General features: G+C 37.0%; 1 protein-coding gene across 2 annotated transcripts in view; it reads left to right on the forward strand.

Annotated features, from left to right (window-relative positions):
* Positions 1 to 8,108, forward strand: part of LOC129751090 (protein wech-like) — a 52,890-nt gene extending 44,782 nt beyond the window's left edge. The window contains exons 2-5 of one of the 2 annotated variants that reach the window (XM_055746375.1): positions 633 to 833; positions 946 to 2,833; positions 2,894 to 3,052; positions 4,701 to 8,108. In XM_055746375.1, the coding sequence (XP_055602350.1) occupies positions 640 to 833; positions 946 to 2,833; positions 2,894 to 3,052; positions 4,701 to 4,871 (2,412 nt within the window). In that variant the 5' untranslated portion in view covers positions 633 to 639 and the 3' untranslated portion in view covers positions 4,872 to 8,108. The remainder of the gene's footprint in view (positions 1 to 632; positions 834 to 945; positions 2,834 to 2,893; positions 3,053 to 4,700) is intronic. The other variant, XM_055746376.1, reaches the window with a different exon arrangement.
* The last annotated feature ends 10,003 nt before the right edge of the window (positions 8,109 to 18,111 follow it).

An 18,111-nucleotide genomic window follows, 5' to 3' on the forward strand; every position in this document is an offset into this window, starting at 1 on the left:
AAATCATAGGAATTTGTAGAAAACACTTTTCTTCAACGATTACACCCATTTTTAACACAATTTTTATGTGGAATACATAGAAAATCAGCGATTCGCTTAGGTGGCGCATAATAGGGCATGTTCCCCTACCGATAATTCTGCCTCCGAGGAAATTCATTATTGAAGTAGAGTCTGATTTGTGGGTGTACAAAAATGTTTGCTGGGACCAACCACTTTCTTAGAAACTTACTTCGTAAAATAGAGCTAAAATAGTCATTTCAAATATCAACATAGTTAGGAAAAAAGATTCTGGAGGTCAGATACCAAAACATTGTATGCCCATGAATTAAAGTTAAAATCGGGAAATCTATAAAAAATATAGCTAAATTTGGCTCACCTACCCAACCTGGAATAAAAATTCTCAAACTTTATCCGTCATTCCATTTTTGACACTTTATATTCCGAAATTTGAAAACTGGAATCAGGATAGTATTTGGGGCCTTTGAATTTATTATAACAATATCTTTATACGCAACCATTACAATTCAAGTTGATTTAAACCCTTAAGTGTTATAGTCTTTCAAATAAAATACTCAAATGGTCCGTTTAACAAAAAGTCTTATATAATTTTACTTCTTTTTATTTATTTACAGCGCCGATATGGCACTCTTATCCAATGGTGCTTCATCAATGCAGATAACCCCACCTCCGGGTAGCTCGGCTCCGGCCAACAACGACGCCAATGTCGATTTCAACTCGAACGATCACATTTTCTTCTCGAACCTTTTTAACGCCTTGCCGCGTTGGGATGCGCCCGGAAAAGTTAGTTCCGGTCCGGTGACCGTGCCACAAAGGTATGATGGGTGGCTAGCAGCTAAAGCCTGCAACTATTTAGTAGTCGTTTAGAATGATTTATTCTAATCGGGCGATTGTTTTTTTCCTTTTTCTCTTTGTTTAACTCTTAAGTAATGGCTCAAACGGAAGCAGCAGCTTTGGCAACACATCATTGGATAGGGACAGCATTAGCATCACAGATGACGTACTGTTTTCGAACGTACTAGGGGCAATCGGAACATCGAACGGTGCGCCCCCACCGAATGATATTTTGGGTGCAATCGGAACCCAGATGACGCCGAGCACATCACCGCAAACCAATTCGTCCAACGGAAGCTCTGTGTGCCCTTCATCACTGGGGGCGGTTTGTGGTCGCTGCGATACTCATGCCATCAGTCGCTGTCTGGACTGTAACGATGTGCTGTGCGAGGATTGTGCCCACGTTCATAATAAGAACGCTTACACCAAGGATCATTGTGTAATTTCCATACATACAATCTCACCGATCGGATCAGCTACCGGAATACAAAGTGTATCGATGGCCGTCGAACCGCACTGTGATATTCATGGCGAGGTTTTACGCTACTTATGTGAATCGTGCAAGAAAATCGTCTGCCAGGAGTGTACTTTATGGGATCATAAGGATCATTCCTGCATTCCAGTGTCCAACGTGTCTCATGGAGCTTCGGAGAAGATTTTATCCATTATCGAGAGTGGTAAGCTAGGTACCAAATATATCAAGGCCAGTATTGACCGTGCCGTGACCTACTCACAGGCGGTCGAGAGAGATGCCATGGAGGCATCTGCTCGTATTCGTAAAGCCATGCGTCACTTTATTCTAGCCGCTGAAGACCGTGAAAGAACGCTCTTGGAGCGTGTGGATAAATTCAGACAACAGAAGCTTACATCTCTGTCTGATCAAATGGCTGGGCTCCGAGCAGCCCTAGCTGGGCTATCACAAACCTCAGATATGTTGACCAAAGCGTTAGATTCTGTTTCGACCATGAACAGCATGGATATTGCCAAAACTTTAACCTCCGGAGAAAGCCAGATGGAACAATTTGCTGCCATGTACAAAAACCTTCAGCCAAAGGAAGAGTTCATCACATTTGTTCCACCCAATTTCGAACTTCTCCAGGACATACGCATGCAAGGAGACGTTCTGTTGGTAAATCAACGAAGTAACTCCATGTCCGCTGGCTCTAACGTATGCATACAACCACCGAGTGGAAATATCCTAACACGCCGTCCTATTGTACGAAGTACTACACCAGCCCAGCGCCTGAATTCTACTTCCTCTTCATGGGATCAAATGACTGCTTCCAAAAATGTACTGGGAACATCTCCAACAATTGGAATTGGTCCCATCCCCGGGATGCCTGTTCTAGGTCAATGTATTCCGGGCTGCCAAACACACGTTTCTGCCAAGCCCGCCGTAGGGCCAAGTTCAACTTTTGGTTTCGACGGCCATGAAGATGGTCAGGTTTCTCGTCCTTGGGGTATTGCAGTGGATAAAGACGGTCATATTTTGGTAGCCGATCGTCGTAACAACAGAGTGCAGGTATTTTATCCCGATGGAATGTTCAAACTGAAGTTCGGTTCGAAGGGCACTGCCAATGGTCAATTTGACTTACCAGCAGGCATTTGTACCGATGCCCAGAACCGTATCATCGTCGTGGACAAAGACAATCACCGCGTGCAAGTTTTCTCACCCAATGGTATCTTTCTGCTGAAATTCGGCAGCTATGGCAAAGACTGTGGCCAATTTCAGTATCCATGGGATGTGGCGGTCAACGTGAAGGGAGAAATACTGGTTACAGACTCGCGAAATCATCGCATTCAGCTTTTCAACTCCGAAGGACAGTTCATATCACGTTTCAGCTTCGACGGAGTGAATCACAGCCGTTACTTGAAGGGCCTAACGACACCGCGTGGAGCTTGCTTCACGCCACAAGGAGACATCATCATATCGGACTTTGAAAACCATCGTCTATTGCTGATTGATTCTACTTTGACTAAGGTTTGTTGAGATATTCTACCTTCCTTCAAAATCGTTTAACGCAATCCAAACATGTTCTAGGTTCTGGCGGCGAAGGGACACGAAGGATCGGCTGTGCACGAGTTCAGCCGTCCGTCCGGAATTTGCTGCGATGACGATGGCCGAGTGATCGTTGCGGATTCCAAGAATCAAAGAGTTCTAATCTTCTCTCCACAGTTAGAATTCTTGTGGACGGTGAGTGTACGTGCGCTTTTGATTTTTTATACTTTTGATTATATAATCTATTATAGATTTACTGTAAAAAATCCTATTTTTTTCGATTCTAAGCCAATGCGTGTTTTGTAGTGCAGAACAGCGGAATACAATAAGCGGAAAACTACGAAGTTGCTGATTCAATTTGTTGAACTTGTTCGGCAATTGTGAAAATTTCTTTAAACGAATATTTTTCCCATAGAACTTCTCGAATTCGGGCTGAAAGCTTGAACTACCGAAAATCGTTTATTTCTCTATGAAAGATCTTTATGTTGTCAATTTACGTAAAAAAGTACTGAGCACACTTTAAAGCAACATGTTTTGCTGTCAATACAAATATCAAAGTTATCTCTATCATGTTCCGATTAGATTAGTATTATGTAAACTGAAAATACAGGCCTTTGGACATTTACATTTACAAGACGAATACCAAATCAATCGATCTTTCACCAAAAAAGTCCGTAGCTAATGTCAGCAGTTTTAATATTATTTACTTACTTAATGTTCCCGCGCCGATCCTCCGGTGCATAGGGCCGTGGTAGAAGACCTCCGCTGTTGACGATCCGGAGCCAGCGTCTTCACTTGGTCCCAGTCAAGACTCTTGTCGGCAGTTTGTATTTCGGCGGCTAGACTTCGTCGCCACGAGTTTCTAGGTCGGCCTCTTCTTCGATGTCCTTCTGGATTCCATTCACGCGCCTCTCTGCCAATCTCGTTCTCATCTCTTCGCAACGTGAGCCCAACCCATCTCAACTTACGTTCCCGAATCTCGATTTCTAGCGCTCTTTGCTGACACCAGCGATGAAGTTCCTCATTTGAGATCCAGTTGCTAGGCCACCAAGCGCGGATGATATTTCGCAGGCAGCGATTTACTAATACTTGCAGTTTTCGCGTCGTTACCGCATATGTGCACCAAGTTGCGCACCCATACAGCAATACGGATTTGACGTTTGAGTTGAAGATTCGGATTTTCGTTCGTAGAGAGATCTGGCGTGAGCGCCAGGTGTTCCGGAGACTCGCAAAAGCAAATCGGGCTTTTCTGATCCGGGTTTCGATGTCTTTCTTGGTACCATCATCAGGCGTTATCTGGCTACCAAGATACTGGAAGAACTCCACTTTCTCAACTTGTTGCCCAGCTACTATGAAACTGGAGGGATTTCCTCTGTTTATCTCTATCGACTTGGTCTATTCGACATTGACTTTGGGACCTGCTGTCTTGGAGCTTTCGATGAGGTCGTCGAGTTTGCTCTGCATATCCGGTTGTGTTTGGGCGAGCAAAACAATATCGTCAGCCAGGTCAAGGTCGTTCAGTGGCTTCATTGTTGAAGGATTATTAGAAAAAGTAGCGGTGATAAGATACATCCCTGTCACACTCCAGCAGTTACCGGGATTGGATCGGACAAGACATCGTCGTGCAAGACCTTTTTTAATTTTAAAACTTAGAAATTACTGTTCTCTACTCCACATGTTTAAAATTGCCCAAAATGCCGAATTAATCGATTCTCGTTTACTGTGTAGTTGAAATGTATCTATTATGTCTATCTATCTATATGTTCCGTTTTAATATAAGTTTCTCAAAGCTATTTGAATGATTTAATGAACCCTTTCCCACTTTAAAACATCCCGTTTCATACCACAGGTCGAGATTCGTCCAACATCCAACAACCTCCTGACAGCGGCCATGGACGAGAAAGATCGGCCTAGTGATGTGGCACTACTTCCTGATGGCAGATTGGTCGTAATGGTCGAAACATCGCCGGACGCCCGGGATCAATGCAGCCCGCAGAAAACATTTGTCCAAATTTATTGAAACGAAATGACGAATTTCGGAAATCTGTGTTCAAATTGTAATGCTTTTATTCGCGTATGTGTACTACATGTTCGTTTTCGAACGAATCTGTTTATTTGATTTTATGTTTTTGATCTGTTTTTTTTTATTTTTTTTATACATCTGCTAGGCAAATTTTATACGAAAAATATTAACTGTGCTACCTCTTACAGAAGCGTATAATACGCGGTTCGTTTTAATGTGCTATGAATGCACAAGTATCCAATTTTTATGAACAGTTTATCACTAAACAATACGCAATTTATAGATAATTTTATATAGTATAATATTATTATGTACAACGGTAAAATTATGTCGAAAAAAAATTTCTCTGAAAACGAGGAGTTTTCGATTCTGGTACTGAAAAAAACTTGCGCCTGACAACAGGTCATCCGTTCAGTGTTTGATCCTAAGCCCATTATAGACTGAGTGAGAATCAAAGCAAATACCGGTTAGAATAGCCTTTTGAACGAATGCAACTCTGCGTTGTCCCTTTAAAGGCTGCATTAATTCAGTTCATCTCGAATGTTTGTTTCTGTTTGCATTTTTTATTTCTCCTATACGTATTACTCTTCGATCAGACTCGAAAATCTGTGACTTTAGAAACTATGTTATTCGATCTAAAGCAAAGAGGAAGTCTTCATGTAGTTGCAGTTTGTCAGCCTTAAAGCAGACAGTTATGTCCATTTTATTATATTTAATCCATTATAATTAGATTTTATCGTGACCGAGCGACGTCGTTCACTTTCAACCCATCTATATCGCAGCTAGTGAACTAAAATGTCAGTTTTGAGTATTATGCCAAGCGATTTGGTGATTTAATTTAGTTGTAAGTTAAAACATGCAAGATTTTTACTTAGTAAAATACTGTGAGCAAAACCATACATGTATAAACATGTCCCAGTCAAAATTAAGCGAAAAGTAAAAATTACTTTCCAGAGCATTCAAAATGACTTCATTCGACCTATCATTCATCTCGACTAATGTAGTGTTGTGATTCATTTTCCCGCGATGGAGCAGATCTCCAAAGTTCTAATAAACCAGTTGATTGCAACTGAAAGCTTTCAAAAAGAATTTCGATAAGCACCGATACATCACCGACCAGTATCTCTCTCGTTTGACAAGAGAATTAAAAAAAAAACAAGTATAATGTGTAGATGCACCCAGTAGCTACTATAACATTTGATAATAATTGAACTGAAGCAACAGAATAAAAACAAAACAAATACTGAATGATAAGACGGCGTTTTACAAAAAGCCACCACAGATGTGATTTTGTGAAGCGAAGCAAAGAAAGAGTGAAGCAGACATTCTAAAAAGCATAAAAGCACACGTGAAACGAAACAACAAAACAAAAACAAACCAGCGAAATTGGAAATGGAGCTAGTGCCAGTACAATGAAAAAGTAAATAGATAAATTCTCTTTCAAAGGAAAAAAAAAATAAAAAAAAGAATAATGATTCGATTATTAATCGATTTCAGGGCAAAAAAAAAGTATATGAAGATGAATCCAATTCGCAATACAGTGAGAATAAATCAAACATGAAAATGTTGCCATAGTGGGGGAACTGCGAAGACAAAGATTACACTAAAACAAATCAACGGACACAAAAGTGTTCGCATCCGGATTCCCAAAAAATTAAGAAATAAAACAAACGATTGAAGTGAAAAAAGAGAAGGCTAACTTAAAGTAATGTTGTGTTTAAGATATGAAAGATTGTATTTAATCAAATTAAACTTATTGAAAACATTCTGGGTAAGCCAGAGGATCTGCGATTAGCACTTTCCTGATTATTATTTAAAAAATAATATAAAAAAAAATCACAAATACTAACATAATTTCTAGTTTAATTAACGATCTTGATACCCACCTTTTTGCGATTGCTTAACCGAAATGTATGTGTTCCGTGCTTTGATGTACTTTATTGGAATTCTATTCTAGTAAATTAAGTTTTAATGACTGACATAAGTTTATTAAAACTCAGCAATACTAAAACAAAATTGATGTAAACATTTTCTGTGTGGCTAAAAAAATTATAATAACTGTAAATTCTGAATTTGCTTTCACGTAAGTCTTTGATCGGTGAAAAGAACATGCAAATGCAACTGAAATGCAATCTAGTTTTACTTGAATCAAAAGTTTAATTCTGGTACGAGTAGCAGGATAGCAAAATTTGAAAGCAAAGTTAACCAAAACGAAAGATGAAGAAAAACATACACACACAAAAAGTTAGTTTTAAGGTGACTGATCGAAACCAGTAAGACTGAGAAGTTCGACTGAGGATGGAAACGGATGATACAAAGATTATAGAAAAAATGTCCAAATTTACTAGCGTAAAATATTAACTGCGGTCAATGAAAGTTTTTTTTAGTGAAAACAAAAAGAGCTGATAAATAAGACTATTTTAGTGCAGAAGCAGGCAATATGCGCAAGAAGGAGCAATACTAAATCGTAAACAAAATTTTTGATAAAGCTCGAAAAATGATTCATTAGAAAATCAGAAATCCAAAAATCATGAATCAACTATAATCATCCGAAATTTTCCTATTCCTCGTTGCGAGAACTACACCCAAAGAAGGCAAAAGACACTATATAATCCAATAGTTTAAAAACTATACTCAAAGCAAAAGAAAAGTTCGGTTTGACCTACATAATGCAAGTTCCTGCTTGGAAGAAAAATTACTCACCTATTTGTGCTACTGCTGAACTTTTTTTTATTATTTTCTTTTTTATTTTATCAACAATAAAAACCTAGCTTAAGGTTGGCATCACTTTTGATACGCCAAAATGTGTTCTACAAAAATTTTTAGCGGATAGCACTGGCGACGCGCGCTGCTGGTCATAAAGCAGAAAATATTTAGATCAAATATACACGTAAAATATATGATGCTGAATCGTAAATGCATAGTAAACGACAAGAACGAAAGTACAACATTCTCTTTTATATCGCTGATTCTATACAAGAAAAACAAATGAAGAAAATATAAACATATAGGTAAAATATTGAAGGCAAATTTATTCTGAATAATAATTGCAAAAAAGTTACCATAGTAAGAAAGCAAAAAGTAAAAAAAAGTAACAATGAACCTATTTTGAAATGTACAACAATTACAACAAAAATAGCAATTTTTTGGCGAAACTTTGAAACGCACCACGTATATACACACACATGCAAGATATATTCATTATTCTAATAAATAGTTTCTAACCCGTAAAAATGTGTTTGAATTCATTTCACACTGATTTTGAGTCACCCAAACATACTTCGGGGGCAAGCATATACCAATTTCACATTCGCTAACTCATCAAGATGATGAGAGGCATAAAGATATCTCCCAACTGTTTACAAACTCATCTCCTTGTAACTTATCTTGTTGTTTTTGTTCATTCGATTTCCATGCTGTTTTTTTTGTTGTTCTTCATGGCATTTTATGCTTCTCGGGTTTATTCATCCTATAAACATTTTCATGCCTGCTGGCATTTCCTTTAGTCCCAAAAATCAGTGTGAGATTTGTGAAGGGATGGTGTACAACATGTTCGGCACTACCCTTCCGTTAATCGATTACACGGACGTGGCCGGCGTCGTTATTGATTCATCATAGAGTAGCAGATTCTCAATGCTGGGCAGTGAGATTGTTTATTGCTTGTTCCCAGAAATCTATCATTAGGAGGAGGGGAGTAGGCGGTGATTCCTTGACGTCGCACGCGATTTTTTGCTCTGTCCACAAAAATTATAATTTTCATGTGGTGAATAAATTTAAACTGCGATAATTATACTACCTGAATACTGAACAGGCACCGGTGTTCTAGAAGTTATAAGTGGAAAGCCGGAAGTGCTTTTTGTCGTAAAATAGCAACAGTTTTTCATCGGAAAAGGAGAAACTTGTGACTGTGAAAAAAGCGACCGTGAAGTGCGGTCAAAGTTTTGGAGATTTGGTTTCTCCGGGATACGGGGTAAAATTTACGTGCTTCGGCTAGCCTTGTGAATGTTAACGTTGATCGAATGTGAATCCTCTTTAAATGCGTTGGATTGAGCAACCAGCAGTTGAAATAGTGTGTTAAATATTTGTTCAAATCGTTCAATTTTTGTGCTGGGCACTGGGAGAAAACGGACAGTGGCTAGCCGCTTGATCGAGTGTGTTTGTGTGTGTTAGATGATATCTATGCAAGTGAAAATATCACACACGAAGAAAGCTTAGCTAGAACACACACATGAAGAAAGCTTAACTAGACCCTCTATGACAATCATCATCATCAAATGGAGGAAGTACTAGCACGTATATCTGCAGCATACAAATCACGAATAACACCACAGCTAAGTATTATTTTTGATATTTACATTTTTCACCGTAGCGGATGTGTATTGAAAACTATTCCTTTAATTCCATTAATAACAGATAAAGGTTTTCAGTTGTCATCATTAAACCTCTCGGTGCCAACTCACACAACACAATTTTACGTCGATTGAATGATGACGATGGTTGATGACGTTGAAACAGGATAGCTCAAATCAGATTTTGTTAGCATGGTTCAGTTTTGGACAATTTAGAATTTATCAATATGTATGTTCAATTTAAAGTAATCAAGGTAGAAACTATTTTGCCTGTACATACTGTTATATGTTTTATTTCTTTCATCTCAAGACATTAAGGGCCGCTTCTTCGATCAGTTATTTAGTTAAAATATGTAAGGAGTGAAACTATTTTTTTAGATATTGGTTAAACTTAAAAATTTTGAAACATAACTTGGATTTTTTTTTCTCTTGGCATAGTCTAGTGGCGCCTAAAATATGAATTTTCCAGAACGGCTGCATTGGCAAGCGGGAGGATAGCACAGGAAAGTGTGGTGTTCATGTAGAAAATTCTTGTTCGTGTGGGTGCATGCTCGAGTTTACTGCAAAATTATTCAATGGGTACTTGGATGGGTTTTGCTTACCTCTGTTGCGCTTGGTCGGAGGGAGCATTTTATTCAGGTATTTGGTAATAGCGTAGTTTGGTTCTGATTGAGATACGAAAATTGATGGAAAAAAAAATTTTTTTTCTTCAAATCATAAGATTAAGAAAAAGCAACGTTTCGAATTATATTCATATTCACTCAGCTATCAGGGAGTTTTAAGATTATTGTGTATTCATTATTGTGGAACTGGAGCCGTGTTCATTTTTTCATTCTATACCATTGAGACACATTGGTGTTCTATTTTTTAGAGGGGAGGGGGGGGGATGCTTACACTAATTATATTTTTTTGTTCTTTCAATGTTTCTTTTCAAGAGCGAGCAAAGGCGCTATATCCAAGGTCAAAGACCAGAAATGATAGTGCATCGAAATCCGAAACTCTAAATTTTTATTAACATTGAAGCAAATGCAATCTGACATCTGAAACCGTACATTTTTAAATAATGAAAATAAGGAAATTTGTAAGATCATCAATTATACCATGGGGTTTCGGATTTCTGTACAGAAATATATCATTTCCATCCACAGAAGGACGAAGTCACACGGACCACCATCAAGGAGCACAGAAATTTAGCATATGTGCTCCCAACGTTAAAATCTCACTTATAGTCATGGAAACGTATGGTACTGTTGTCCACGTTTCTTCCTCCCTGTGTTCCAGTTGTCTCTGCGTCCAATACTGCACAGTGGGCCCGGCCAAGTTAAGATGAGTAGTGAATGTACTTTTACTACTCACCGGGATGCTGACAAGATCTGGCTGTGTATGTATCATAAGCATAAGCATAAGCATGTTCCCAGAAATCTATCATTAGGATCACTGTGCAATGTATACTGGTTATCTCGAATCAGTCGCGGAGTTATCATTATCCCTTTGACCCAGGGTTTGTCGTAGGTGCATCAAAGTTGATAGCAAGCAGAAGCTCAAGCATTGTAAAAGCATTGATTTGTGCTTCAAAGGTGTTGAACATTTTTTTGTTGTTTTTACCCTTTCTATTAAATAAACAAATTTGAAGACGTATGCCTTGCACTTAATTATTTTTGTTTGAATCCTGTTTAGGGAAATGGTATGAAGGACTGGGCGGACATGCACAACAAAACTGAAAAATATTTACTATAACGTAAACTGGGGGAGCTTTGATCACTTTTTTTTATTCATTTTTGAATATTTTGGAAGGGGTTGCTTTTTAAATGTTTGTTACAAAACCGATTTCGAGTTTCGGGGTAACTTTCATCACTGTGGTTTTTACATATGTACCTCAATATCTTCAAAATTATTGTTATGGTGCAATTTAGCACAGAAGGCATAAACATAATTAAAAAGTAATTTTTGTCAGGACTAAACTGGTTTTTAAACGCTTTTTTTTCAAAAACATTTATTATCAAAAGATGGACAATGTTGCTGCATACATCTAGGGGTAAAAATTATAAACATTTCTCAATTTTGTTTTGGCCTCAAAATCAAATGACATTTTGCCTGCATCCAATTCCCTAGGTCCTCGCACTGTTCACATGTTCTTTTTTTCTTCAAATGGAACAATTTGATAGGGTTTTTGCCATTTTTACTATACGAGCTTTCTCATGGAAAATCACCGTTTTTTTTCAATATCCAAAAATTATCACCAAATGATCATAAAAATAACACTTATACTAAACCTAAATAGAGAGAAAAGTTTAACTTTCTCATAAAACAACCCATTTGCTTCTAAATGCTTAAATTTGATCAGGAGAGATGTTTGTTTGTGAGCCTTCGAAAAACCAGATATTTTAAGATTTTTATATTACATTGTAAGTAATATCAAAAATCTTCTAATAAAAAACAAATTTAGCTTATTTGTAACTCATTATATAGGCTTTCAAACGTATTAAAAAGTTTTCAGATACATTAACTTAGTTAATGATTATTATCTGCAAAAAATTCATGTTGATCAAAGTTACCCCGGAGATCAAAGTTCCCCCAGTTCACGGTATCTTTTATAATTCATCTAGCTGACCCGGTGTGCTTTGCTACACCTTTCAACCAATTATGAGATTCGCAAAAATTCTTCAAGTTTTGATTCATTTGAACATCATTTTAATGTCAATTTTAAAAATCATTCAGAAGCAGCCTTTTCAATTTTTACTCTATTTTTAAAACTTGATCATATAACTTGTTTTACAATCATTCAGAACTCTGTTTAGTAAGACGAGAGGAGCAATTATAAATAATCATATAGAATAAGCTTGCCAGATTGCCCGGTTTTATCCAGGTTTGCCCGGATATTTGATGCAAAATTTCGATAAAGTCCGGTCCGGCCCGGTTGCCCGGATATCGTGAAAAAAGTCCGGGTATTGCCCGGATTTTTTCACAATTTTCCCGAAGACACCAAAAAAAAAAAATCAAAGTTTTTGAGTAAGTTTCAACAAAATCGATTAACGGTATGGACATTTTCAACATTTGTTTCAAATAATTTCGCTGATTTACTTTTATAAACCTTTAAATATTTAAGTGTTCCAAAAAGTTTTTGGAAGTCAGCAATTACATTGATAAAATATTAATTTCAATTTTTATTGCCTTTTTTCTTTGCTTTTATGTATAATTACACTCAAATTTTTCCCGGTTTTTGCCCGGTATTTGGATTTGAAAAATTGAAATCCATGCCCGGATTTTGCCAGGTTTTTTTGAAAAAATGCCCGGAATTGCTAGGCCCGGATGGGAGCGAAAAAAATTCTGGCAACCTTAATATAGAACTATAATTTGTCTTCATTACCCAAGAATTTGTCATGCAAATGGAACCAAATTTGGCATGGAAGTGTATTCCGATACGAGGAATGTTTCTGCGATGGCTTAATAACCTTCCTTTTTTCAACAACAAATCTGGCATAACATGTTTAGAGATCAAGTTTCAGAGAATAAGTTTAAGTGTGTTCAGGTCATCTTTGTATTGCAATTCAAAACTCCAGCCGCAGCACAGAAAAAAGACGTACAAGTTCAAACAAAAATTCTTCAAAAAAGTGTGTAAAATTTCAAGTGCTGATATCAAAAAAATACGTTGAAAATTGACTTGAAACAGTGCCATCTATTTCGCCTTTGAAAAGTCACAAATCAAATTTTCAAGTGCTCAATTTTCGAAAAGGCGTAATCGTATATGAACTAAGACAGGTTCAATTTATTGCTAGATAAATGCAATTAGAGTTACTTTACACTAGACAGAATTTCACTTATTTTATTTTGTACGTTTTATACTTATTGACTTTTTTTCGGTGAATGAAAAAAAAACTTTTTTTTATCGAAGCCTTCCATCCCTGAGGTGGGAACCGTCTCGAAAAACCTTTCGATTTAAGTTTGTTTTTGTGTTTGCCTCAATGCTCTTAAATCCTACTTTTTTTTGGAAAATACCAAATTAAACCTTTACCCAATACCCAAACTATATGAATAAATCCTAATATCTCGGAACGCATGAATATTTTTGAAGTACATAGGTATAGACCAGGGGTCGGCGAACTTTTTGAATCATTACCCCAAAACATTTTTATTTAAGTTGATATTACCCCATGACGAAGAGCAAAAAAAACGTATCCGTAAACACTAAGCGAGCTCTCAAAGCTTGTTGTTTGAATGCCTCAGGGGGAAATTTTAACTTCTGGATATGCTGCTTAATTCTTTACTTTCGAAATAAAACCAAAAAATTCATTAATTGCAAATATACACTTTTCACTCACAAAATATTAACTGTTACCCCCAAGAATTTAACTTTTACCCCATTTGGAGTAATTTACTAGACTGTTCCGAAAATTATAATCACACTGTCTTTCTTAAGGGGGGGGGGGGGGGGGGGGGTAGGGTCTAACGGGTATAAAAAAACACCATTTTTACGATTTTTTCCTAGAGCTATCGTTCAAACAAATGTATTCAAATTGTTTGCTTTATACAAAGCATTGTTAAAAGGACATTTAGTGATTTTTTCGTAGAAAAATATTGAAAAATGAGCCGATGACGGAGCATTTTCGAGGATGCCTTTTAGAAAACAGGATTTGCGGTGGACACTGTATCTCAGCACAGAATCATCTGAAGTCAAAAAATCAGAGCAAAATATTTTTAATAGATGTTTTTCTGGACCCCAACGTTTTTGTTTAACTTAAAAATATTTTTATGAAATTTTTGTGGCTGTTTGAAGTAAAAACTACGATTTTTCACTTAAAAATCCGCCATTTTTCACCTCTAAAATCTCCCCAAAGTAAAAAAAAATCAAAAAAGAAAAACGTTGGGGTCTAGTATTTTATATGTAGAAAATATGTTCCAAATTTGAAAAGAATCGGATAAGTAGTTTTCAAATGACGATGTCCACGGACTTTAAAAATGTGCTTTCGAGAAAAACGCGTTCGAAGTTTCTGCTCTTGCTTTCTTACAGTATTAGATAGGAGGAGATAAAGGCCTATAACTTCTACAGTTTTGCTTCAATTGACTTGAAAATTTGACACAACATTCTTGAAATGTTTTACAATAAGAAAATAAAAAAATAAAAAAAATCGATTTTTTGAAAGTGTTAGACCCTACCCCCCCCCCCCTTAAATAAAAGAAACCATGATGTTTAAAAAAAACATCTTATCCTCAAACAAACTGCAAAAAAGTGTTTCGTTTCAATTTATAATTCAGGCAAGTTCTCTTACTTTTCTCTTTACACTACTCATCAGTTTCTGCACAGTGCTTTCTTCGACCATATTTACCACTTCAGGCCAATCATTCTCGAATTTTTAAACAATATCCGCTGGTTTCATGTATTTCCTCAGTAAAGTCGTGTTTAATGTAGGTTTCATCATCCATGATAACACAAATCGATTTCTTGGTCAGAAGATTGCTGTAGAGTTTCCGAGCCCTCGGTTTCACGGATTCAGCCTGTTTGGTACTCCTTTTTGGCTGCCTTTGCTTTCGATAGGTCTGAAGTCCAATTCTCTCTTTGGCACACATAGCATTAGTCGATGAAGTACCTAAAGGGTGATACGGTCAAAATTTGGTCAATATCAACTTGACGTATTTCTTTCAATTTTGCATTTAAAAAACCTGTTTCGAAGGTGTGTGTGTGTAGAATGTTTCACTTTTTTTGATTTTGAAATTCACTCTTCAGTTATTAAAATGCCGTCCAAGGAAGAAGAGCAGCGTATCAAAATTTTGCTCGCCCATCGCGAAAATCCGTGCTACTCGCACGCAAAGCTGGCAAAATCGCTAAAAGTTGCCAAATCAACCGTTACAAATGTAATTAAAGCGTTTGTCGACAGCCTTCCTGGCTGGATCTGGATCGGGGGGAAATCGAAAACCGGAAGCCGCTGAGACGACAAAGAGAGTTGCCGGTAGTTTCAAGCGAATCCCTAACCTCTCTCTCCGAGATGCCACATGAAACTGTCAAAGTTCGCGAAGAAATATCTGGTTTGGCAAGCCATCTGTACATGTGGCTTGAAAAGCAGCATTTTCATAGCTTCCGGGACTGTCAACCAAGAAGTTTACGGTAAAGAGTGTTTGAATAAACGTCTGCTGCCTTTCCTGAAGAAACACGGTTGTTCCGTACTGTTTTGGCCGGATTTGGTATCTTGCCATTACGGTAAAAAGTCCATGGAGTGGTACGCCGCCAACAACGTGCAGGTGGTTCCCAAGGACAAGAACCCTCCCAACACGCCAGAGCTCCGCCCAATTGGGCTATTGTCAAGCGGAACCTAAAGAAGACCAAAAAAACTGCCAAGGGCGAGCAGCATTTCAAGGCAAACTGGCTTTCTGCGGCGAAGAAGTTGGACAAGGTGGCTGTACAAAATCTGATGGCAAATTAACCGAAAATTTTGACAAATAGTTGCACATTATACACTTTTTTTATTTTTAATAATTCGTTTTTTTTAATTAAAGGATATATCAAAGTATCTTTCTTTTCAAAGTTTAACATGTTTAAAAGACGGAAAGAATACTCAATTAAGATTCCAGTCGACCTAGTCCAAATTGGCAAGCCTTTCGTGTGACGCCTGCCATTCAGATTTTGTACAGTCCCCTTATCCATTTACATCACCGCAGTAGGCCAGTCACTAGAAGCATAAATAGGAAAGCGATTTAGCTTCAAAAACTTTTTTTTAAATCCAAAAATTAAATGCTTGTCAAACAAAAAAAAAACTCACAATTTCTCTACTGTGCAGGTGAAGGTGATGAAACCAAAGCTAGGTAGCTAAACTTAGAATGAATAGTTCATGATTTTCCGTTGTTCATGATTTTCTTTGGTCTCCTGCAATAATCATTATCGGTCACTATTTGCAGCGTGGTGTCTTTCTGGCCAAAGGCAAAGGATCTTGTCACAAGGCGGATGTCACAGGTCCTGCACCTTGACACAGCAATTGAACATATAGCTATAGTTATATGCTTTGTTCACAGTTTGCATTGTGTGAACGCCCAGATGATGCAGGTGTAAATGATTGACCCTCAAGTAGCGTTACAGTTCGCGTACGTATCATTTGAAATATTAATTACACTATCGATTATAATTTCTTTTGAGGTTGCGATCATTTTAAATGCATAAAGTGTTGGGTATTTATCTGTGCGAGGTCAAGTTTGGTTAAGGAGATATATTAATTTTTGATGAATTGAATTCTTCTAAATAACAACTAGAAGATCAAAGGCTAAGTAGGCACCATTTTCCCGTATGTTTGGATAATGTGCCGCTATAGGCGATGGAAGCGCTGCCATATTTGGGTGATGGTTTTGAATTAGCGCAAGTGGGATACAGCTTAAATTTCACCCAATTTTGACAGAACTTACGGGTAGATGCATCTCTATCTGTATCTACCACTTCACAGTTGTTGCCGAACAAAAATTTAGTATGTGATGAGAATTCTTCTAAATGAAATTTCAAATTTTTAAGATGTGCTTACTAAAATGGATATCACTTTTCACCGATTTACAATCAAGTGACATACATAATTTTTATTTATAATAATTTTATTTAAATTAATAATGTGTGTTTTGAATTTAGAACTGAACTAATAAAAATACTATTTCATTTGCGAATCCGTAGAATCGGTTCCGCAATCCCAAGTTGGAACGGCTTTATAGTCGCTTCATTCATCGTGCCAGCAATAAACGCACACGCTAACAGTAACTAATAAGTTTCTCAAACAAACGATCATCCTCATTGATTGACCGGTTCCTATCGAAACGCGTAAAAAATCTCCCAGAGCTGCTGATAATGTTCATCCTATTCTAAATAGAGAGTGAATGTTCATAGTATGATCCTATTTTTACATATTATCAATTTTTTTGGATTAAAAAAAAAGTAGATAATTTTTTTCATTTATTCTAGACCCTGCAGGTTCACAAAAAGTAAAACAACCTTTGGGAACAATCTTCTCCCATTTCTGTAATACATGATTCCGTAGCAATTTAACTCCAAAATGTATCCTTGAATCATTTCTCGGTTACATTGCATACTTTATGATTACAGGAAACCTCTATAAATGTAATCACCTCATGGCAATCGAAAGAGCCAACCATGTAATTAGCCACTGCCCGTTTGATCCTTTCTTAATAGAGAGAGATCAATCGATCACTTGTCGTTCGAAGAATGTTCAAACATATGTAAGTAACTAGCGTAGCTCTATGGAGATCTGTAGGTATCTTATGTGTAGTCAGATATGTACAAGCCGAGACCCACACGTGGCGGTATGCATTTGAAGCGATAGCGTGCCTATTTAAAATGTTTTCTCTAATCCAAGGTAAATGTTCTAAGTACAGCACTCGCTAGTTAAATAGACACTTTTTAATCAGATCGTTCGGACGTTCTTGGGGTGTCAGGCAATTGGGTACCATAAATAAACTTTTTCTTCAAGAATCTTCCACTAAGCAATTAAAAAAAAATGGAATTCCTATTATTTATTCGGTCAATTGTAAAAACTGCAAACTGGGTTTTCAACTGTGAAAACTGGTTTGAACTGCAAGATAGTGCTTCCATCTACGACTTGAAACTGGAAAAAGTGTGGTTTACTGAACAAAATCAAAGTTTTTTATTTCCAACCTATTTTTTCTGATTCAAAATTAATCCCGAATGTATGTTTCATCATTTCACGTCATTTTAATAAAAAAAGTAAGTAGTTTGGTAAAGAATTACAGCTCAAATATCAAATTCCTTAACGCTAGATGAGCATCTCTTAAAACCCCCTTTTAATACCTTTAAAAACCTTTGGAATTCTGGAAAACTCCTTAAAATGCATTTATGTATTCAAAAAATTCGTAGAAGCATTATTATTCACTTTTACACTGTAAAT

This window comes from Uranotaenia lowii, chromosome 3, assembly GCF_029784155.1.
Source record: "Uranotaenia lowii strain MFRU-FL chromosome 3, ASM2978415v1, whole genome shotgun sequence".
Taxonomy (NCBI): domain Eukaryota; kingdom Metazoa; phylum Arthropoda; class Insecta; order Diptera; family Culicidae; genus Uranotaenia; species Uranotaenia lowii.